Source organism: Colletotrichum phormii (genome assembly GCF_030913505.1).
Source record: "Colletotrichum phormii strain CBS 102054 chromosome Unknown BDP81scaffold_6, whole genome shotgun sequence".
Classification (NCBI taxonomy): Eukaryota; Fungi; Ascomycota; class Sordariomycetes; order Glomerellales; family Glomerellaceae; genus Colletotrichum; species Colletotrichum phormii.
This window is the reverse complement of record NW_026851448.1, coordinates 1,795,161-1,818,536: the sequence shown is the minus strand read 5'-3', so window position 1 is coordinate 1,818,536 and position 23,376 is coordinate 1,795,161. Positions and strand designations below refer to the sequence as shown.

The following is a 23,376-nucleotide window of genomic DNA, read 5'->3' as shown; positions in this document are numbered from 1 at the left end:
CTGCAACCTCGATTTTACTCCCGAACAGGCTCGGGAGTAAACACCTCGAACGCATGGTAACCTTGCGAGTATCCGTAGCCTGTACTTCGTGGTGTACAGATACGGACAGGTATCAATAATCGGGCCCCCTTGAGATGTGATCTGGGGGCTCCCCGTGCTGGGTAATCGCTAGTCTGGGCGGATGACTGCCATGCTAACCACTCGAGATTGCAGTCATTAGAGTGGCCTCATGCTCCACATGAACGTGTCGGCGGACCCAGAACAACTACAAATGATCCCCGAGCTTCCGTGGCAAACCGACCCTAGTCCCGAATTCTGGTGCGCGTTCGGCTCCATTACGCCCGTCGGTGAATCACTGCGAACGGGGCAGACTGGGACCTACGACCGTCGGGCATGTCGGTGTTGTCGTCCGGGCCTGTTTTGCGCGGCTTGGTGTATCAGTTGCGACAGGGCAATCCGCATCCCATAGAAGCGCCTTCGTGTCGCAAATGAGAAAGATCGGGAAAAGAAGAAAGGGGCCGCCGTTCGGCAAAATCGAGAATTCCGCGACAGTCCATGTAGCTATCAGCTATGAACAAGACGATATGCACGATTGTTGTAAAGACTCGATTGTTCTGCCCTTTGACCACCCGTCTTGAGACAGTCCACAACTGCTTCGATACATTCCGCATCATTAAGTGTGTCCAATGGGAAGTTGACCCTTTCTGCAGTTACTGAAACACCAGCGAGTATGAGCGTCTCTTACTAAGGACACAGAGCTTGCGTATATCCATGACGCCAAATGGTTGATCGCAAGCCACCCTAGACAGACAGCTTGCGACAGCTCATCAACCAACCAGCCAGGACATGGTGTTCCCAGAGCGTTCGTCGCGGGGTTGGGGGCCAAAACCCAACTTCTACTGTATTATATAAGCAGAATATGCAACAGCCAAACATTCACGTGGAGTTGCGACTCCAGCGACCCGGAAAAGTAAGGGACCCATATCCTACCGGTTTGGGGAATCACCTTAAAGTGAGGTTGCATTGGTGATGGCCCACTTTGAAGGCATGACAAGTTGACAATAAGCTGTGACAGGTCCTGACATGCTGTGACCGTCTACACTCCTCGCGCGCATTGGACGAAATACTCGACGGCACTCGTTGCATCTTGGCTCTTATTGGTCGCCATGCGAGCTGCAAGTTGAATCCTTCGAGACTCATCAAGCGTCTGCTATTCGATGATAGCAATAGCGAAGTAGGCGCAGCAAGTTTGACCTAAGACGCCAGAGCATAGTCTAGCTAACTGCGGCTGCTTCCTTGCCTGGTCGTTCGGGATTTCTTGGTATACCAACGATCCCCCTCTTGTTGCTAGGAGTCTCCGTCTCAGAGTCAAATGGTGGATTTCTGGCGTTTGCCAGAGCTCGAAGAACTGTAGCTGTCCTTCAGGTCACCAAACGTGAAGCTCCCTCTCTTTTAGTGACCTCGGTCCACGGCAGTTGTTTGGAGTCGCGATCTTGCTTGCAGAATAAGCTGCGGCTAATCAATTGCTGCTTTCAGGCTCCGAAATCACATCCGTAGACATGATAATATGTTGGTATACCCTAAGGTCGATGGAGGTCCTGGCGATAGACTCGAAGAGCTTTCGCTTACGAGCTTCTGGAAGACGCCGCTCTACCAGTCAAACGATAATGCAAATCGTCTGTCGAGATACTCGGTAGCCGCTCGTCGGCTCTCTTGTCGCTTACGCTCTGCGGGTATGGCGACGACCTGTGATGCCTTCCAGGCAGCAGGATTATTCGAGATCCACTGATGGGCTAGGCGGAAGAATGTGGACAAGGTTGGTGGCTTGATCCACTGCCGTGCCGGTCGGGAGCATCCCACAGCCCAGTCCGTCTGCATCCATATCGATTCACCCTCCATCTTGTCGAAGGCTGGTCGCTCAGAAACCAGCCCTGTTGGGCGCGAAGTGGCGAAGTCACCGGCAGGACGCTGATGGACAACCGCGGCGGGGCGAACAGGTGGCACGAAATCGGTGCCACTGTCACTTGCAAAGGATCATGAAGCAACGGCGGTCAACGGCTAATGGTGGTTAAAAAGCAGGGGCCGGGCTCATAGGGCCACAGTGGAACAGCCACATGGAAGCTCTGGAAAGGACTGTACCGCCTTCAAGCATGCTCTATCTCGTCTACCGGCTGCTTTGACTTGGAGGCATACCTACGTTAAGGGGAAGCCATGGAGCTGTGACCCCTGATGAGCGGGCGTTCAGATCGGAAGGATTGCAATCGGGGTCGTCTTCTGAAGCACCCATTAGTTGATGGGTAACGGCGGAACGTTGACGACAAGTAGGTACGGCAAGCATGACCAGAAGCATAGTAAGTCCCATCTTATCCGTGCGGTCAAAGTTGTCAGTCTGTAGGGTCCAAGTCAAAGACTAGACAGCTTCGTCGTATAGACAAGCGTATATTGAATGACCAGGGCACCCCGTGGTATGCTTGTCCATCATGTCGACCTCGCTCGGGGGTGATGATGGTGAACTTGATTCAGCCGGAAGATAGCAGCCGTCTGATTGTCTCGGGGCCGAATGCCTCCTCTCCCTCGATACTTCCGTGGACTCATGGGGGTCGCATTTCCCCGCTTCGAAGGAAGAGGCTTGACGACCCGTGAAGCTGTGATCGGTCATGAAAGTGGCCGATTGGGGCAAGGCCGCAACGGTTCGGTGTTTGAACCACTTTTTGGCCAGGTTGTCTTGGCCTCGATTCGTTCGTGTACTCCCGAACCAATCTTCCCATACGGAGAGACGAGCCGACAGCGAGCGATATTGGAATGCATACGTATTGGAGTACCCGGATGACGCGACAGCTGCCGGACGTTGAATGAGAATCGCCCCGGCCATGGATGGCTACGGCGCCCGTTGCTTGGGATGGCCCTGCCTCTTTGTGCTGATCGAGGAGCCAGCCCATTGGCAATCAAGCCTAGATTCGAATCCTCGGACGGTTTTGAGATTGCTCTTGATATTGCGCACTGGCCAGCAATACTCCACGTCTGGATACGAAACACGGTTAGTCGCTAGTGATCTATGGGAAGAATGCGTTACAAGCTCTTGGCGGTATGATTGAAGCTTTGGGGGCAGGAAGAAACGTTCGTACCTGAGATTTAGATCTAATTGCTCCCTCGTTGTGTCTCCTTGGGGTTTCGCGTTCTTGTTCAAACCCCCTTCCATGGCCCTTTTCTCTGGTCCGACGGTGGTACCTTGTCATGTCTCCTGTCTCCTCTGCGTTCAAGCATGCAAGTGCTGCTGAGGACAGGTTCGACGCAGCTTGTCTCGATCCTTCGTGTTGTTACCCCACACTTGTCGTAAGGGGAATACCGCTTGAAGACACGCCCTCGACCATGCTCAACGGAAGAGCGGCTGCGGGCTCTTTAAGCGAGTATTTGTGGGTTGGTGGCAACGACACTGAAATGACTTGTTCATGGTCTTCAGGTAACGCGCCTAGCTAGGTACGATACTTTCTTTCGGCGGTTTTGAGTCTTCGTAGCTTGGTCATAGGCCGCGAATTATCATCGGGAGTCGTCCGCGAACGTGATGAAATTCTGTGGTTGCTTAGATAAGGTAACAGGGAAGATGTTGGAGGTGTGCAGGAGACAAGCGAAAGAGAGAGAGAGAGAGAGAGAGAGAGTCGTATTGCGGTAAGGAGGAAGGGGTGATTGTAAAAGTGGATCTTGAGGGCAGAGGGTGTGAACCTAAGGCCACGCACTCGGAGCAGGGTGCCTTAGGTACCTAAGATGGCTACCTGTGTATACCTACTGTGCTTGCTACAGTGCTCCTTGGTGATACATACTGCTAGCCCCTCGAAGCTCACCACCAGCATGTGCGCCTGTCTCGCTTCGTGGCTGCCGCTCCGGGCGTTCCTTCCCCTCGGGCTTACCAATTGGATCTTGGGAGCGGCGCTAGCGCCTGTCGCCAGCTGCGGAAGAAATAAGCGCGACGCTGCGATAGGCCCACGTTATCCCTTCCAATTTTTGAGGCACTCTAAGCGCAGCGCTTAATCCACCCATCAACGCCAAACAAAGTAAACACCTCCCTCCACCTACTTTGGAATCAACAACAACTGGCGACAGCACGGCAATCCTCCACGATAGATACCGTCGACCGACATAATTGCAACTTCCTCATTGAGTGTCACCGCACCATCCTTGCCGAGACTCTTCAATGAGGCAGGCCTTGGATCCTTCCGCTTGAGCGCATCTGGATGCATTCAACAAGCAGTCATGGCCACGATAGTGAGCGCCGCGCCGTCGAGGTGGAGCGGCAAGAGACAGAGCGTGTTCAGATCAGTTTTTGACTCCGAAATCTCGCAACCCACTCCTCATTCGATACCTTCTCAAAGGTTCAAGTCGCATGCAGAGCCGTTTGGCGGCGCACCATCACCACCACTACACCGTCAATCACCCTCCCGCCCGCACTTCCCTGGTCATGGCAAACCTTCAGACATCCAAGCATCGTCTTCATCTCGGCGTTCACAAACTTCTGCTTCCATGCAGACCAGCGATCAAGTCCGGTGGGACCAAGCATGGCACATTGTGACGACTCGTATTCAACTTCCGCCGTCGGTGGCCGCTGAGGACTCCTTTGGCACTCTGGCTCCGGAATCTCAGGACTACGACGCAGACTTTTATGACAGTCTAAATGTGGTACTCCATCCAGAGAAGCACTCTGAGAACGCCGCTACAACCGAAGATATCCTTTCCTGGCATACTCAGCAGGTTCGCCACCACTTCGCCCAACATGTCCTCCCCCTACTTTCTGCTTGCAACACGTACGGTGACCAATCCCAGGTGCTCCTAGGCAGCATCCATACTCTGGAAGCAGCTCACCGCCAGTATCTTTACGGACTGTCTCTTATCGTGCGGGGCCTTGAGAACAAGCATGCAGACATCGCCGTCGACAATTTCCGCCGTGATCTACACGCAGTCATCGGCAACTCCATGTCGCAGGCGCTTATGGAGTCCCTCCGAGCTGTTCTGAGTCGTCAGATGAGGTTGGTTCTGGGCATGCAGCAGACCAGCCCTCCCCCGGGTGCCTCTCGGACAACCGACCTCGAAGCAGACCGTCAGGCAGCAGCGGCAGCGGCAGCGCGGCAAGAGCTCCTGCAGTTGATTGAGGCACTGCACAAAGTAGGACTGGCAGGCGAGAGGTTCCAAGTCCTATTCGCTGAGCTCATGGACGCCATGATGGTGGAGCACATCAGAACATCATTCGCCGGCGCCTGGACGCAGTCGAAATCAGATGGCGGGAAGGATGCTCCGCGCGCCTCGTCTGTGCCTCGCGCTACCAAACTTGGCACCCCTTCGCGCTGCATTGCTGCGCTATGCAACTGGGTCGAAAACCATTACTCGCGGCTAGCAGTCGAGGTGTTCGCTCGCCTCGGCAGCGGGGACATTGCCTGGACCGATGTCGAAAAGTGGAAGGAGATTGCCGTTGGACGTTTAGCAGTCATGCGTATCCATGAGCTCTTCGACATCGTTCTCCAATGGCCCCACAGCAGAGGCGCTCTTGACGACCTCCGAATGGCAATAACAACGCCGCAGAGACGGCTGCAACTGACGGACACGTTTTCGGCAGCGTTACAGAAACGGCTGTTGCATCCCGGACGGTCAACACTGGACATACTACGCGTATACATTTCTATGATCAGGACCTTCCATGCTCTGGACCATTCCAAAGTGCTACTAGACCGTGTGGTCCATTCGCTGCAGCTTTACTTATGTCAGAGAGACGATGCGATCCCGATCGTCGTGACTGGACTCCTATCAAACCCAGATGTCTCCAATACTGAGGCAGGCAATACTAAGCTCGTTGAGCTCGCCGTTCTACTCAATGATCCGTCACAGCAGAGAAGACCTGCTGTTGAGGATGAGGAACTGGACTGGGACGATATGGAATGGATCCCTGATCCCGTAGATGCCGGAGTGAACTATAAGCGTCCCAAGTCAGAGGACGTCATCGGGACATTAATCAGCGCTCTGGGCTCTCAGGATATCTTCATCAAGGAGTTCCAGAACATCATTGCAGAGAGATTGCTGTCTACACAGATGGATTTCAGCCAAGAAGTCCGTGTGCTCAATCTACTGAAGAAGCGGTTTGGGGATAATGCCTTGCAAAACTGCGATGTTATGATAAAGGACATCCAAGACTCGAAGAAAGTCGACTCTATCATCTCGAAGACGATCAGGACAGGCGTCATCGGTGGTCCCATCCGTAAGGTCCACAACACTCCGTCATACCATACCAAGATTCTTTCTCGGCTCTTCTGGCCAACTATGGACAGAGAGCATTTTATCTTACCTGGACCTGTCATCGAGGGCCAAGGACAGTACGAAGGCGAGTTCGAGCGCCTCAAGTCCAATCGCAAGCTTACATGGCTCAACAATCTCGGAAACGCCACTGTCAACCTTGAACTTGAAGACAGAACAGTTGAGAAGGAGTGCAAGACGTACGAAGCCGTTGTCATCTATGCATTCCAAACAGATGACTCTTACAGCGGACCGCTTCCCATACGTCGCACGGTTGACCAGCTTGAAGAGATGCTACAAATGGACGACGATTTGATTCGTTCCGCCCTATCGTTCTGGGTCGGCCAGCGTGTCCTCCGCGAGATCGAGTCGGGCACCTTTATCGTCATTGAGAAGCTGGATGCCGATGCCGAAGATGGAGGGAATCCACCTGGACCCGGTCCCGATGATGCTCCAGCGCCCGATTCAGGCGACCTTTCGCCCAAGAAACCGGGCGCGTTGGATGCCAAGGAGAAGGAACGTCGACAGGTGTACTGGCAGTTCATTGTTGGTATGCTGACCAACTCGAGTCCAGCCATGCCACTGGTTCAGATCGCCATGATGATGAAGATGTTGATAGCGGACGGGTTCCCATGGAGCAACGAGGAGCTACAGGAGTTCCTTGCGGAAAAGATGGCGATGGATGAGTTGGAGCTGGTCGGTGGAAAGTACCGACTGCCAAAGAAATGAGCGGCATAGACTTCTCCAACAGTAGAAAGGAGAATTGTCGCGATATGGAGGTGCTGGATGGATCCCCATGGTGAGGGACCTTTGTAACTAAGTAGATAACCTGCGGCTCACCTGCAGGGCCACACTTTGCTGCAGTCAATGATAGCTACGATACCCAACCAAGTCATGCTCAGTAGCCGATATTCTGTGACATGGATGCTGTGACTGATGAGTACGGCTTACAGTGAACAAGTTGTCTGACTCCGTAGGCTTTCCGAACGCGTTGTTCTGGTGGCGAGACGTTTCGTAGAGTCGCCCTGACGCATGTACTGCTTTGTGTCGGATCAATCCTATGACCGGATCCTCACGGTCGTGAGCTTTGATTCCTTCTCATCCATCGTCAGTCTAGCGATGGCCGTAACGGCGTCGGATAATCTGAGCGTTGTCGGGAGATGGAGGGACTCTCTAGTTTATTCCAGTCCTCGCTTCGGCTACAGTGGTCAGCAGGGCCAGCGGGGAGCTGTATTCCGAGTCCCAATAACTTCCCAATAACTTCCCAATAACTTCCCAATAACTCTTGTATCCAAGTCTTCCCTGCTCGTCCCACCCTCACGGATAGAGGGGCCAGAACCAAGAGGGCTTCCATCGCATCGTGCTTTACTTCGCTGAGAACGGGATATCTAGAGAGTTAATATTGATATTCGTGAGTATTTGTCATCAGACAGGACTCTGAATACATTGTCTTTTGACGTCTTGGGACGACCAGTGCGTTGCATAGGTAGCTGCCATGTTGTACAACGCGACTAAAGTCTTCGACGGTCGTCAATTTTTGGATTCACGTGCCTCCCTGGGTGCCATATCTCGCCATGGGTTGGCTGCTATGAGGCTTGGTATAGCCAAATGTGAATTGCCCCCCTCCCCGGATCATGTATGTTTGTCAGTCGCCATCATCATGCTCGAGAGACTGTCCGATTAGACGACAGCGGCTGCGCCATGCTTCCCTTATCTTTCGCTTCGGGCTGGCCAAGATACTTAGGACAATATAGATTGCAATACACATGGCTAGTCAACGGTGAAAACTCCAGACTGCAAGAAGCGCAGCATGTCGCTTTTGACTGACCTCGGATCCGGTGTAGAGGTGATCCGAGTAGGACAGTGAAACTTGGATAGACACCACCGAGAAACGCAGAACTCTTTGGGTCTTATTTCAAGAGCTCGCTAAGTTTTGTTGACATGGTTGACTACTTCAAACCACTGGAAGTCTATAGACTGTCAAAGCTACCTCATGAAGAGGCATCAAGCAGTGTAATCGCCTCTAGACATGGAGATGTTAGCTGTCATTAGTCCGAGGAACTATGTGTGAGGGAAAAGACTTTTGGCATCAGCCTTTGGGTTAAGGAATCGCGATGGAGTAACATCAACTTGTTCAAACAACTCTCAACTCGCATCCGTATGACTAGACTAGAGATATCGCACCAAGCATATCCTGCGATCATAATAGTAGATCCTTCCTCTCCGGTATCAGCATTATATCCTGAACAGATGACAGCAGTATGTGTACGAGGAGGAAGCTCAAGAACTACGGAATCAAAGGGAGGGCCTGGTTGCTGTGGAGAAAATTACCTTACATAGCTGATGCTTCCGTCCACCGTGACAGGCTTGCAGCTGTATGATAACCCCTCAGTCATCACTATATTCAATAAATCTTTAGATTCGACGACTGTAGCGATTCTACTTGCTCCAGATGATGGCAGCAGACAGAGGACACTGACCAAAATCTCCGGACACCCCAGAAGCCATGTTGATCATGCCGCTAGAACTGGCACCGAGAGTTTCGGCTTCACGGATATGATGGAATGGTATGTACTCGACTCAGGCCCCTGATACCTCATAATCTTCCTTAAATTCCAAATGAAACCAAAAGCTAACGAGCCTAACCCACGTCTTTCTTTCCACCTCTTGATTAGGAACATCGGAGATTATGTGGGGTTGCTTTGGATACATTTGATGCGGCATAAAGCCTACAGTATAAAGACAATGAGGCTACTATGAACCTTCAGTCTCGCCAAGAGTTCAGTCTTTCACCTTTGTCGATGGCCTGGCCTCCTTTTGAGAGTTGCTCGAAATACTTCCCTCTGCGGGATAACCAATGACTTATGCCACGGCTACATTTCACAGTATATGACCTGGCCTGCTTCACAAAACGTGGGGAGGAATGAGGACAGAAGAATAGGATGAGAACCATCTTCCAGCTTCATGTTCAGCGACTACATGCCATGCAGTCGAGTCGCAGCTATGGCCATGATACCAGCACCTACAAAGAGTACTCGAAATATTGAAAAGTATGGCCTTTTGTCTTCAAGCGAGAATTCGATAAGAGTTCCCCAGTCTGCATCAGTTACGCATCGTCGAAGGAAATGGCTTCAACTGACCCTGCAGATCCTGAAAGGAGGTCGTGTTTTCAAGGAGAATGCTGTCAATATCTACATTGTTTAGATATAATTCCTTCCACAAATTACCAAGTACCGCTCATCCAGAATGGATCGTGGGATGTAAAGAATTAGAAGAGAGGAGAGCTCGAAGATAAGTCCCGAAGTCTTCCTTGGGCACGGCAGAGATGCGGCGTCTATTCCAACACAGCCGTAATGTACTCATTCTGGATTGCTTGGGCCACGTGGTCCACATCGGAACAGTTTAACACAATGGTTTTGTTCTCAAAGCAGAGGTTGAGATGAAAACTCGTCCCAGATATAAAAAAAATCATCTTGGACTTTGGACATCAGTCTATATAAAATCAATTTCTGAAGACGCAGTCATCACCGACCCTCAAAATAGAAGCCCCTTGACTTCGTTTGGATCTGAAGGCAGAAAACTTTCTATTACTGTCGACACGATGGGAGCAAGGACGGTCGACCCTGTTGCCTAACCTCACTACAAGTCACATCAATCATCGGCCACTTTCCGTGTTCACGATACATGCGTTCATCGATTTCCACATGGAAAACAGTAAAGACAACGCCAATGCCGATTTCACTTACAACGGTGAGGCGGATGCTGGGAAACAAGATGTCATGAATCTCGGGCCCAGAGAGTGATTAGACAATCCTACTACTCTTTTGCGACACCGCAAGTTGCGAAATAGGAAAAAAAACAAACCAGAACCACGGAGCTTTCGGAGTACATCATTTCACCTATTCATTCACTCTCAATCAGCTCGCGCGGTCAATTCGGCAACTATCTGAGCTGAACAGAGACTAGCGAATTGCGTGACGACAAGATGCGGTGAGATATTGCTAATGAGACGTAACATTGGCGGAGGTTCAAGGGCCGACAAATCCGAAAAAAACGTGAACCAAACGTCATCATCGTCCAGCGGCAGTTCTGGGCCCCCCGCCCCAGCCAAGCGATGGTCCAAACATGGGCCCCGAGTCAGCAGCCGTCGGCGCAGGCCTTCGGAGCAGATATGCTTGGATTGTGGACCATCGGACCGGTTGAGTGCCTCGGAGGGGCGATCGGCGACTCGGGGATTGTTTGTTCAATCATGCGCGGCAATCGAAGACGGCACAACCAAATGTGGTAGGTGAAGTGCTTCCCACCATAGAGTCGTCGGTGTTTTTTTTCTTCTTCTTCTTCTTCTTCTTCTTCTTCACATGGTAAACGAGTGAGTGCTCCATGCATGGCGTCGATGGCCTCGCTATGGTATGGATGTCGACAAACGGTAGATTCCGGCTTACCTGCTAAACCTGTTACGTACCTCTCCGGCTGCCGTTATGAAAACTTACAAGAAATGATAAGAAAGGAAAAAAAGGCAGTCTGCCAACCACAACATTAATGTAGCTCGCTCCGTGTAACTCAACCTTGCCTTGTGTAGTGTTTGCAAATTCAGATGCCATTGGTCCTGCAGTCGACCACATGAACGCCCCTAGACAAGGCCCAGAGCAGAGACCTCAGACTGGAACAAAAGGGCCGGCATGCTATGTTTCCGGCATTCGTTGGTGTGGTTATAAGGAAAAGCCTCGTAAGAGTTTCGACCATCAGACTGCTGAATGAGAGTGATGATCATAACCCTCAAAAGCCCACTCAAGCTGGCTCCCGTGTTTGAGGCTTGGGTCTACCTCAAGTACGGTAGATGGATGCCGAGGGGAAAAAAAGTTTGCTGATGGGTGCATCCTCCACCGCCATGGACGATAGCAAGGCGAGAGAGAATAGACATGGATGGGCACGCCTGGGCGCTTGCCACGGTGCTGACTCGAGGTCCAATAATGAGGCAGTCCACCCTTGTGGCGAGCCTGGAGCGCTGAATGATGAGACGAACATCTGAAGCAAAACAAACTTGACTTGGCGGGAAAAGTCTGTGAAATGAAGTAAAATCTCACTTGGTCAGGCGACGGGGACGAGGGACAGGGAGGTGGGACAAGAGAAGGGAGGGACAGAGAGAAGGCTCACAAAAGCAGTCGATAACAGGTAGTGTCGAGCGCAGCCGGGGACACTTTATCTTAGCGCGAACCAGGGCTCAGAAGATCGTCGCGGGGATCCCGCTGCTTCGAAAACGAATGAGAGACGAGGTTAGCGACCAAAAAGGGCTTCAGCCAATGGATAAGTACCGTCTCCTCGAAGCTAGGTCGTCTTGCAGCAGGGTCATGACTGGGGTCTTGTTAGGACAAAGCCGCGGGGTCCTTGCATTTCCCTCGTGTCTGTTCCTTTCGGAGGGGGAGCTAGAACCTGTTATGACGTAGCTTGCTGGTTTGAGGTGTGTGAAATTGCGAGAACGCAGAATCGGAGAAGTGAGATTGTGGGTTATTTTGAATCGGAGAAACGCCTGGTTCTTGGCCAGTTGGGAATAGTGACAGGACGTGAGGACTTGGAGGACCCAAGACTCAGATATGAAGTGAGTCACCGTCAGGGGTCCATTCAAATGGGGGCCGGTAATGGGTATCTTCCGCCTAGGACCAGAGCTGAATGCGCTGCTGATGCAGATGAGGGAGCATACCTACGTTAGCATGGCCCAAGGCGGGGGGGGGGGGGGGGGCACGCCTTGAAGGTAGGAGAGAAGTGGTTGGTTTTCCCACAAGAGGTGTGGTGTGAACGGCCCGGCGCAAACGGTCCAAGTTGATCATGGCAGGCCCCCACGACCCCTCCTCTCCCGTAATGTATCCGTACTTTTCAACCACTGCCCGGGTGACAGGGTTAGTAACGGACGTGAAGTGGGATTCGTGAAGAAGGCCCATGGGAAAGAGGGACGAGAAGGGGGAAAACCGAGGAATACGAATGGCGTACGACACTGTGAAGGGGCAATGAATGAGAAAAAAGTCATGGTTCCTTGATGGCTGGTCCCAACAGCTGGCCCCTCCCTGCCATAACGGCACCCTCCCCTGCCCCTCCTTATCGTTATCGTGTCTACGGATAGGTGGTGCACACCGGCCGGCAAGTCGGCGGTCAGTCCATAGGCAAGGTAGCGCGAACCAGGACTTGATGATAGGATTCGCAATGATGCTGAGGAACCAGGTCTGGTATACGTCGATCAATGAGAAAACGAGCGAGAAACTGCCGAAGGGTATCGACTTGAGAAAACCTTCCGTATACGTACGTCGCTGGCTATTAGTAGGTGTGTGTTGGGTATCTTGAAGCATCTCTCTCGATTTCATCTTCTCGGCACACTCGGCGGATTGTCGGGCCCCTCGTGCTTTCCCAGGAGGGCGGCCGCAATTCCGCAACAATCAGGGTGCTCACACCCGCCGGGGAGTTGGAAAGTTAGCCATCTGACGGATACACTACATGTGGGCAGAACAAAAACCACGGCCGAGTGAGACAGCGCACGGTGTGGACCGAACAGGAGCTTCGTCGCCTTCGGACCTTGGTTTTCTTTTGGCAAGCAGGCCAGTAAACCGGTGAGAGGCGGGCAGGGAGTCCGCAGCATCATGGGCTTGCTGGGTTCTTTTAGGTGCATTTCGTGGTCGAGGGCTGTCCGGCTGAGGGGTCAAGTTGTGGAGACGCTGTGTCTCGCAAATACCGGGGAGAAGAGGGCAAACGCAAGGGAAGCCGTCGGATAGGGTTGTTTGAACTTTGACCCGGGCAGCCTGAGCATTAAGCCTCAATCTCAATACTGCTAGTGAGAGTTGAAGTTGCAAGAGACGGTACAGGAAGGTATTGCAAAGAGGCTGGCGACAGCGTGTTTTGTTTTAAAGACGGCTAAGTTGACGAGGGCGATAGCAAGGAAAAGAAGGCCTGCCGGCGAAGCAAGCTTGAGATGACAGAACCCCGGTCTGGATGCAAGTTCAGGGTCTCTCCTTCTATCCGCCAGATGAGGCAAAGTGAGCGCAAGACTGGCCAAGTCAGAACTTATCGACAAGGAAGGACTCGATGAATGTCTGTACAGAGTGCCACAATTAACACTGCGCAAGGTATCCGTAGCTGCGAGGCAAGCCGCAGAAGACACCTTCTGGTAAGGGAAGGCGGCAAAGCCAGGTTTCCGAGGCAGAAAGTGCGAGATGACCACAGGTACGGATACCTCACTTGTCTTAACAGGTAATTAAAACCACAGCGCAGGCAGTAGAGGAGGATGGACAGGCCGGCAGGGTACATGGCGGGTGTTAAGGCGGTCTTCATGTATAACAAGCCGAAAACATGCTGGTGCTGCGAAGGGCTCGCATATGGCGCGTGCGACTGGTCGATCAAGTTGAGTTTCGTAACACCTGACAAGCCTGCGTTAGTTGTGTGTTAGTCTCACTCTCACTCTCACTCTCACTCTCATTCTCACTCACGCTGTCGCCCGGCCCTGGTTGCTCTCAGGCCAAGTCGAATCACACGGTCCCCCAGACAGTCTCCCACACCTGAAGCCATACTGCTTCTAGTGCAGCCACCTGTGAGAATTCAGCCATGAAATGTGGTTGTTTATGGTGGCAGTGAGCTATTGAATAATGTAAAAAAAAATTTCTTTCTTTCGCATGGGAATTGGCTTGCGTCTGTAGTGCCACCGACAGAGACCAGGCAGAGCAATAGTGGTGAGTGAGTGAGCTGGTGAGCAATGATCTTAGAGGGTCGCCAGCAGCCTCTCACTATTGTCATGCCAGTATCCTGCAAGCCCAGTTAGCCATGCGGTGCTCATTGAGGTGGGCACCAGGGCCGCCCATGAGGCCCAGCTAGATGGCAAGCCAGCCAGCCTACCAGGTGTGCTGTGAGCAGCTCGCGGGATACGGATAGAGAGAAAAATGCCTAGTCATAGCCTCGTAGGCCATTTCGGCAAGGATGCTGAGCCGTATTTATTGATACTTGATACCTTATGGCGGATGCCGTGAGTGTGTGGTATTATTGAGTGGTTGTCTTGCTTGGACCGGCCGAGCTCAGGTGGTTGGTTCATGTGAGCACTTCACTCACACTTAGATGGAGCTGACCAACCGAAGCCAGGACTGCCGCTGCCGTTGCGACCTACTGACACACCCCTTGGCCCCCGGTCGTTGACGTTTACATACATACCGCTTTAGCACCACGGCCGAAAGGTTTCGTCCTTTCAGGACCCGGTCACGACATGATGACACCCGGTGGAATCACGGCGGAGTTTTTTGGGACTTTCCTCGGAGGACACCTAGAGTGGTGAGTGAGTGGGTTCTCACTTCCGTCGGTCAGTCTGATCAGCGGGCAGAAATGTGCAGACACTAGAGAAACAAATCTCGGGAAAGGGCATCTGGCCATACTCATACTCAGACGCTTTCGGCAGAACAGCATACCTACCTTATCGTCGCTTCCAAACCATAGGAGTAGTAATCATAATCTGCTAAGCCCGCTGCTGCTAATTTTGATGCCAACATGCTGATGTGCCGATGCGGTGCGCTTGCATTCCCGTCAGCGCCCGCTTTTCCTGATACACCTCACTCTACACGCCTCCAGCTTCGTCTCCCTTCATCTTCCTCCTGTTCAGGTCTCCAGCTCATTTGGATCATGGATGTGGTCGACAATGATAGACGAGGTGCTCTTCCTTTGCCAGCTCCTTCATTCTTCCCAACGGTTCCGCGGCCCCATCTCAATCACGTATCGTTCTTTGAGAGCAAAGAAATTTTCAGTCTACCGCCCAGGTGCATCATCAATTCGTCCACATATGGTCAACAGCGGATACCAACTTACATGGTTTCTGCAATGACCAATGTATGGTTCCAAGAGAAAGGCGCAACCTGCTGGAAATGACGAGAGCTAGCTGCAACTTGCAGACATCCTCAAGCCTCTCCCTGTCCACCGCCGCCACCATCAACCACCGCCCATCCGCCATTCGGGACGGTGCTTGTGACCTGGTCTCGACCCGGTCTTTGGCGTATCACAATTCGTCTCTTCCTTCGCCGCCTCCAAAAGTGTTTAGGAAAGGAAAGGTGCCTTGCCGCCGCCAACTGACACCCGCCCGCCCCCGTAGGATCCGAACCTACAACAATGGCACAAACGCACCCGCTCGCTACCCATGTCTGGTAAGGTTGCTCACGTCTCGCTCACGTTGGTGGCTCGTCTCGGACGGGGCACTAGCCAGGCAGGCTGCAAAAGGTTACTCTCAGTCTCAAGGGAAGGGCAACTTGGCAAGGGGAAGTGTAGGGTACGGATACGCAAGTACGGTGTATTCGTGGTTCACAGTTCACTGACTCTCAGATCCGAACTTGTCTTGGCTTTTTCTTTCTGCCTCTTCATCCGCTTCCAGCTTCCGCTTCCACAGCCTGATGCGCACCCGACAAGGGACTATTCATTTAACCCTCCGCCCAGCGCAGTCAATGTCGCATATCTTGCCCCTCCAAAGAGACGGAGCCACGGACATACCAGGGCCGGGCCTGTTTACATGTGGAACATTGACGTGGGAAAGACCACTGCGAACAAAATGAGGGCATCGCATAAGGTAGCCGTACCCAGTCACCCAGCACGGTTCCGCCGTATTAGTAGACTGGCATCCGCATCAGCATTGAATGATAAACCCTTTTGCCAACAGCGGCGCCAGCAATCAGCACCCGCCTGGCCTGGACTAGGCCACGCGGTCGAATTTCCGTCATATTCTCCTTCCAGACCCATCCTGCCACTGTTCCCGACAGCCACGTCCAATATTCGGTCTGCTCTTACTGCTTTTTGTTGTTCTTAGGCCGTACCAAGTACACTCGGTTCATTGACCGGGAAGACGACTTCGTGGGGTTCCGAGGCGAGATGAGAGGGTCAAAAACGATGGATGAGTCGGATGCAGCATTATTGTGAGGGCAAAATTCAAATCCAAATCCTTTGTTGGATGGGAACGAAATGGCCCTCTACTGGGAACTGGACTGGACCGGCGGATGTGCATGGCCCTGCAACTCTCTTGCTCGGCGCTCGCCCAGTCGTCCGTCTCTGACTCTCACACTCACACTACCTTACTTCCGCACCCGTACCCCCAGCGTGTGTCGTCCTCTCACGGCAAGTCGTCTTCTGAGTCCCGGTCTTTTCTGCCCTTGCTCCCTGACCCGACCCCCCATTGGGTTGTTGTCTGCCGTCTTCCCTGGCGGGGAGTGCAGCGCCATGCCATGCCACGCCCTCCTACCTTTGCCTGCCCTGCCCCATGTTGTGCTGTGTGTGCCTCTGCTCTGCTGTGCTTTGCGTTGCTGCACTTTGCTTCGTCGTCTTTGGTTCGCTCTGGTCCAATCCAATCCTGTTCGAGCAAAGCAATCCAACCCGCCCTTTCTGCCCTGCAACGACATGACTTTCCGGACATGGAACATGGTCCCGGTCATGGGCTGGCTGCTGCTCTTTTGATCGGAGGACGAAGAGGAGTAGCGGTAGTAATAACTGGCTGGCTAGCAGTACCGTAAAGTAAAGACCGGCCGGTCCAACCCAGCCCCAGCCCCAGGCCCAGGCCCAGCCGTATTGATTGTCCAGTCTACCAACTCGGTCCCGTCTTGGTGCATGGTTTCCCTCACTCTTTCTGCACATGTACGTATGTATTGTATTGTATGCTCTTACTAGTTCCCCGTCCCGGTGCCATTGCCCGGGCATTCTGCGAGGGCTCCATCATCAGTGGTCTTGTCTTGTTCCAAGCCTGTCCTTCGTGAGGGTCGAGTGTGAGCGAGATACCTAACTTATACCTCTGGGGGTGGTGAGGTCCAAGGTGGGCTTTTGCTTTGGCTTCCGGTGCCTTGTCTGGACCTCGCCTCGTCTTCCCTTCCGGTTCCCCCCCATCCATTCCCATTGTCTCTTAGACCTTGCCTGACTGGAGTGTCTCCTCCTCGTCTCTCGTCTCTCGTCTCCGTCGTCCATGGCCCTGTCGACCTGACCTTCTTACCTACACCTTGCCTCAATAAGTGGTGGTGCCTTGTCTGGCGTCTGGCGTCTGGTGTCCCCAAGGTTCCCTTCCTTCTTGCCTGCGACGAAATACAAAACCCAAGACTACCTGCCCACCCCTCTCTCTTTCCTTGCCGCGCCTTCCCTTCCCTTTCCCACCCCCCAGTGACCGTCTCCCATCTCTTCTTCCCACTTCCACCTCTCTTCTCGAGCCATCGTCGTCTCGCCGATACTCTTCGCCGCCCACCGACCGCTGGTGAACCAAACCTAACCTCCCAGCGTCTCCCTCCCTCCCGACGACCCCATCGACCAATATTCCTTGCTCGGCGACATCGGCGTCACGACGTATGCGGCCTGTCACAAGAGAAACCAAACCCATCGAGTCACCGTCACCCCTCTTTTCGACTACCTAATAAGAAGACGAACAGGCTGCCTTCGACCTCTCTCCATTTCTTTCACTGCCTTACTTGGCGTGTTGGCCTATCTCACCTTACCTAGCCTCCTACTGAGTTGTCACCCTCAACCAAACTCTTACATACCACATCCATTTAAGGTATCCCATCCCTCTCGATGCCCCCGCCTTGAACGGCTCCCACGCACAATCCTCTTACACGCTCCTCCTTTCATCCCTACTCCATCACCGCCCTGCGACAAGAGCAAGAGCGAACAAGCAGATTAAGAGACACAGACCGCTCTTCATACTAGTTTGTGACGAGGAATTCCCAGCAGTTGTTTTTTTTCTCCCTCTTTTTTTTTTCTTTTCTTTTCCCCACGGCATTAAACTTCGTCGCCCTTACCCAGGCTGCATCTTACCTATTACGGCCAAACGAGACAGACGCCTGCATCACGTTCTTTTGCGAGCATCCGACTAACTTATGAAAGCGGCATGATCCAGCGGCTCATCCCAGTGTATTAGCAGCAGCGCCCCTCACCTCACACTCACCTCACTCACCTCACACTCACCTCACGTCACCTCACGACCCGACTCTTCCATCGCGGTACCGCCTCTACCTCTCAGGTACACCGAATTGTGGGCTTTGAGTTTTTCACCCAACACCCTGCGATCAAGCTCAGAGGACACGAACTGCACAAAAATAAACCTCGATGGGTTACTGGGAGGACAATATTCTGATCCGACCTTTGAAACTCTTCATTGCGAACCGATAATAGCAGCAGCGACTCCCAGTTGAACGCATTTCGGCTTCCCCCAAATAAGCCCCCAGACTTACCCGCATCTACCCCTCCTCCAGTCAGTCCACGACGACTTGCCAACAGACCACATTCATTTCGGACCCGCTCACTTCAACGATTCGCTTGCCTCGACCAGCGGCAGCTTGTACGACGAAGAACGCACCTTCTGATCGAACGAACAAGGGCTTAGGAAAAGCAAGCGAGCGACGCCGTGCAGCTGCATACAAACAGGGGGAATCAAGCGACAAAAGGAGGGTCATAAAATAAAAAGAGCAAAGTTGTTTGGTGAAAGAGAGACCGTGGTTCTCCATTACAGGCAATCCTGGCCACGACGAAGAAGCCAATCTCACAGTAACAGTCGGTAGGACTTTTCTCGCACAGCAGTAGAAGGGATTCACAGTATGGATGAAGCCATGGATTACGCATACCACCATCCGGAGCAGTCTCAGGGCCAGGCACAGAATCCGTATGCACAGCAGCGTCCGCGATGCCCTTATTTCCTTAGCAGAGAAGGCCAACAGCAAGTCCCTGGGATACCACAGCACCGCTCGACAATGCACTACGACCCAGTCCACTCCTCAGCGAATTACCCAAGCTGGCAACCTCAAGGACCACCACTGCCGTCTGGGCCGTATCACTGGCAACACCAACCTCACATGACGAACCACCGAGGACCTCCGGCACTCCAGCACCGGCCTTCAAACTCGGCCTCTGAGGCGCCTTACTACAACCATGCGCCTGTTCCGAACTTTGGCAATATGGCTGGTGGCTATTCGGGGGCAACCCCAAGCGAGATGGGGGGCCCTCCGACCATGCAACCGTCGTTCCCTCATACGCAGCTCCCTCCGGTGAGATTTAATCTATCGACAGCCCTTCCAGCAGGCCACCCGGCACAAGGCCAGCCGTTCTATACTAGCTCTGAGAGGAACTTTGGTGGGCAGAATTCCGCCCCACGCCACAGCACCTTGAACACAGCTGCACACTCTATGAACACATCGACTTCTGCCGTAGCGCAAACCAACTCAGAACACCTTGCAGCGGCTCCAAATCCCCCCCAGCCCGAGGCACAGGAATCTACCAGTGGCCCAAGTCAAGCACCATCTTCCGGGGCTCGTATACAGTTTGGATCTGCTCCTCCTTCCGCTGCTCCCCACCGCGGCCATGCGACCTTCCCCAATCCGCCACATGAAGTTCACCAACCTACTTCAGGTGAGTGGAGTTTGCCTGTATCTGAGAGTCTACATGCTAATCTTGCCTGGAACATTACAGGCGCCTCATCTTCTGGAACCTCAAGCTCTTCAAGTAGCTTGGGCTCGTCAAATCATCACCATTCAGAGCGACGCCGTGTTCCTGCTATTCGCCGCACAATGTCCAGGAGACAAAGCCCACTGTCCGACAGCGACGTGGATTCCGACCGAGGCGCGCTCGAACAGGTCATAGCAATGGCTGGAAACCCAACCCAAATGGCACGTCATATCATGACTCTGGAAGAAGACCACGTGCGGGCCGCCCAATTCATGCGCGGCTCCGTGACCACGAAATATGTGGCATCCTCATCAGCTATCCAATCTCTTCAGAGCGTTCCGATTACCGAGCTATCAGAGAGCGAGAGGAGTAAGTTATGAGGATTTCTAGCTCTATTGTGAGAGAAGAAGACTAACATGACTTTGCACAGCCTGCGTCATCTGCTACAACGAGTTCGGTGTAGAAACACCCGAAGGTGTGAAGGAGGCACCACTTCGACTGCCCAAATGCAAGCACATATTTGGTGACCACTGCATCAAGAAATGGTTCGAGGAGTCGGACAGCTGCCCTTACTGCAGAGACAAGGTGCCGCACGAACCTAGGATCACGTCCACACACCCAAACTTTGACCGGTACTTCCGTAATCGCGGTCATGTGAGCCTCGGAGGCATTGCTGGCTACGCTGGCTACATGCGAGATAGGGACGCCAGTTTGGCACAGGACGACTCCAACCGATCGCAAGGATCTGGGTCTAACCATGGTGAACGCCGCTCTCCCCCAACAGACAGCGGTGAAAGTCGGCGTAGGATTAGACCTCGTACTGGTGTTCAGGGGCCAGGGTCACCAACTTTCAGCAGCAGCCGGCCCAGACCGGTGTCCAGCACGTACGAAAGTAGTCGGAGATCGCATGCTGCCATTCCAGCTCGAGGAGCTTTCGCACCCAGCGGCTCCCATCGTACGCACCACAGTGCTATATCACAGGTGTCCTTTTCTGGTTCCAACATGCATCAGCATCAGCACCAGCACCAGCACCAGCACCAGCACCAGCATCAGGCGACTGGCTTTGGAGGTTTAGGAGAGCCTTCGACTGCCTCGGCGCTGTCAGTTCCGGTTTTCTCACAGCTCACTAGTGGAGCCATGCCCACCGCTCTTGGCATGCCAGACGGACTCCATGGTAGCGAATATCTGAACTCCACGAACCGAACCTCTTTGCCGGCAGCCCTCCCGAGCCCTTGGACCATCGGAGACCCAGCAGCACCTGACGAAAGCCATCGGCGTATGCTGGGCGGTGAGAATGGTGTGTCGCTCCATGCCAACCCATGGGTACGGGAATAGGGAAGTCAACATGGACTTGGCGGGCGTGGACGGCGTAGGCGTGGACGGCGTGGGCGGTGGAGACGTAATTGGCATACCGGATTTGGGGGACAGTTCTAGTAACCAGTCTGCAATTTGCTTTCGTGGACAGGCTTCGGTTCGGCATGCAGGATGGCCTTCAACACGGATCGATCACGGCGTTTTAATTTTCCTTTGCGTGGTTATGGCGTTTCAGGGAACCAGGGATCATCATCTTCGTGATGGCATGGATTCAGGATTCAAAGTCTTTTAGTCTTTTAGCAGGATTCAAGGGGTCCGTTGGATCTGACAGGTTTTGAGGGCAGACCACTTGAGGGGCCAGCTCGAGTGTACACATCATGAACAAATTTCAGGGGGGGCACTCAACTTATTTGGCGGTGCGCTGCAGCCACGATACGCAAACAACTCGACACCGCACACATGGCGGAAGCGACACAGCAAGCTAGTCTAGTTAGTTCTAGTTAGTTGAGCGGACGACTACATGACTCTATCCCACTCATCTTCCGCATCTAAATATTCCCGTTGTAGGATAGCTGACCACATGGTGTTTGAGTGTACAGGAATGAAGCACAACTTTTCTTGAGCTAAGCGGAGGAGTCGGCAGGCACACAGGTATTCATACGAGACATCACGGGACTTGGTTGACACACAGACTCGTAGCTTCTAGGTGATGATTGGACGGCAGAGTCTTTCCTTTTCTAAACGTTGGAAAACGAAATTGCGGAGAATGCAATGTAGACGGCACGGAACGGAATTTGGGTTCTCCTTAGCCCGTGTGAAATCCGTCGGGACGGAGGGGCGGAAGGTCGTGCCGTTTTCGTATGCGGGTTCTCTGGACATCCTGGCCGATTCGGGGGTTTGGGTTATCCCGGCGGGGTTTATTCCGTCGGGAGCGGAGCAGGAGAATAGGAAGCTAGGGGGGGGGGGGGGGGTGGTTGTTATTTCTGTTCTTGGGCGTGCCGCGTGCGGATGGAGAGAGAGAGAGAGGGGGATCACGAATCATGTGAGTTTTGGAGAATATCAGATGGTAGTATAATGATACCCTTTGGAGAAAGCGGGTGGCTGGGGTAACGTGAGGTTACGAAGTGTGTGACAGGTGGTTAGATAGACAAGGCGGTTAGGTTAGATGGACAGGTAAAGCGGTTGTCTTACAGCATTTAGCTAATTTAGGATTCGTCTTACGGCATCGTTCTTCAGTTGTTTTCTTTTCTATAAACTTACTTGCCAGATGGAAAGCTGACCAGCAGACATGCATCGATGCACAGGCGTGTAAGGAGCCCCCGCGGCCCGGGCCCGGGCCCGATGAGGATGACGATGGGTTTGGCCATACTTCGATTGGTTGGGGCCTTGTTGTCCATGTGGTCCCTTTGCGTAGCGTATCCGTGCCGTATCAGTCGCTCCCGTCATGAAGTGTGATTCTGCCCAGCCAGCGGGAGATGTACGGTTATGGGTAGGATTTGGGTACATTTGGGGGGACCGTGATGATGGTTTTCTTCAGCCGTTCAAGCACCCACCCAATCTTGGACTTTCGTTCTGATGTGCCACGGAAGACTACCAAACCGAATGTAGGATGGACAAGTTGTGTGTAGGACTGCAGAAGTTCACTGCCACAGATTCCCCAGTTGACAATACAATGCCGCTTCTCCCGAGCGGTGCAGCATTCGCTTCGAAAAGAGCCGGGCGGTGGTGCATTATCAATGGGGTTTTTATTTTTTGGAAACAAGGGGGGAGAACGGACTGTGGGCAAACTTGGTATGGACGGACGCTTGGGTTTATGGCAGGCACGCAGGCAAAGACGGGAAAAGGTTAGTGACACGAAAAAGCCATCTTTGGCGTGTTGGAATGGTAGAAAAAAAAGATGGGTTGAAGGGGTTTTACTTGGATTTGAGCCTCACCTTTCACCCTCACCTCACGGGCTCACAGACAGCGGAACGGAAACGAGGCCTGCCGTAGAACTTGGTGGCGAAAGGCTGGAAGGTGGCGGTGCCGCTCGTGTTTTCTTGCACTTGATTGTTTCCCGTTTGGAAGAGAGAAAGATGGGTTTGTTCCCTTTTGGGTTGTTTTAACCGCCTCTTGGTGCTCTGTGAGTATTTGGGCCTGTGCCTGCCTCCTGTAAAAGACAAGTTCAGGACAACAGGTGAGGTGAAGGTAACAGCCCGATGTTTTTGTGTCGAGGTCGAAGAACAGCAACAAACTTGGGGGCTGAAGTTGGACTGTTCATGGTCAAGGTTCAGTCATGGTTCTTCTTGACAAATCAGTCCTAATTTGGCTTTTCTTCGGTCGTCTAGACGGGACGTTTCTTCATGCTGGACTATGCTCATTCGTAACTCGTCTTGC

General features: G+C 53.0%; 4 protein-coding genes across 4 annotated transcripts; 3 read left to right on the top strand and 1 right to left on the bottom strand.

The window, feature by feature from the left end:
* Positions 1–2,155: 2,155 nt before the first annotated feature.
* On the bottom strand, positions 2,156–3,053 carry BDP81DRAFT_197006 (uncharacterized protein). The gene has a single exon (XM_060582492.1). It carries the CDS (start codon positions 2,870–2,872, stop codon positions 2,411–2,413), a length of 462 nt encoding a protein of 153 aa, XP_060447717.1. The 5' UTR covers positions 2,873–3,053; the 3' UTR covers positions 2,156–2,410.
* A 1,030-nt stretch (positions 3,054–4,083) lies between these two features.
* BDP81DRAFT_423462 (Cullin family protein) lies at positions 4,084–7,170 on the top strand. The gene has a single exon (XM_060590069.1). It carries the CDS (start codon positions 4,249–4,251, stop codon positions 7,000–7,002), a length of 2,754 nt encoding a protein of 917 aa, XP_060447716.1. The 5' UTR covers positions 4,084–4,248; the 3' UTR covers positions 7,003–7,170.
* Positions 7,171–16,221: 9,051 nt separating this feature from the next.
* BDP81DRAFT_196909 (uncharacterized protein) lies at positions 16,222–17,022 on the top strand. The gene has a single exon (XM_060582491.1). It carries the CDS (start codon positions 16,272–16,274, stop codon positions 16,779–16,781), a length of 510 nt encoding a protein of 169 aa, XP_060447715.1. The 5' UTR covers positions 16,222–16,271; the 3' UTR covers positions 16,782–17,022.
* Positions 17,023–18,842: 1,820 nt separating this feature from the next.
* BDP81DRAFT_314865 (uncharacterized protein) lies at positions 18,843–21,021 on the top strand (the record flags this gene model as incomplete). The annotated part of the gene is made up of 3 exons (XM_060584037.1): positions 18,843–19,650; positions 19,711–20,055; positions 20,117–21,021. The coding sequence occupies 3 exons, from the start codon at positions 18,843–18,845 to the stop codon at positions 21,019–21,021; spliced, it is 2,058 nt and encodes a 685-aa protein (XP_060447714.1).
* Positions 21,022–23,376: the final 2,355 nt, after the last annotated feature.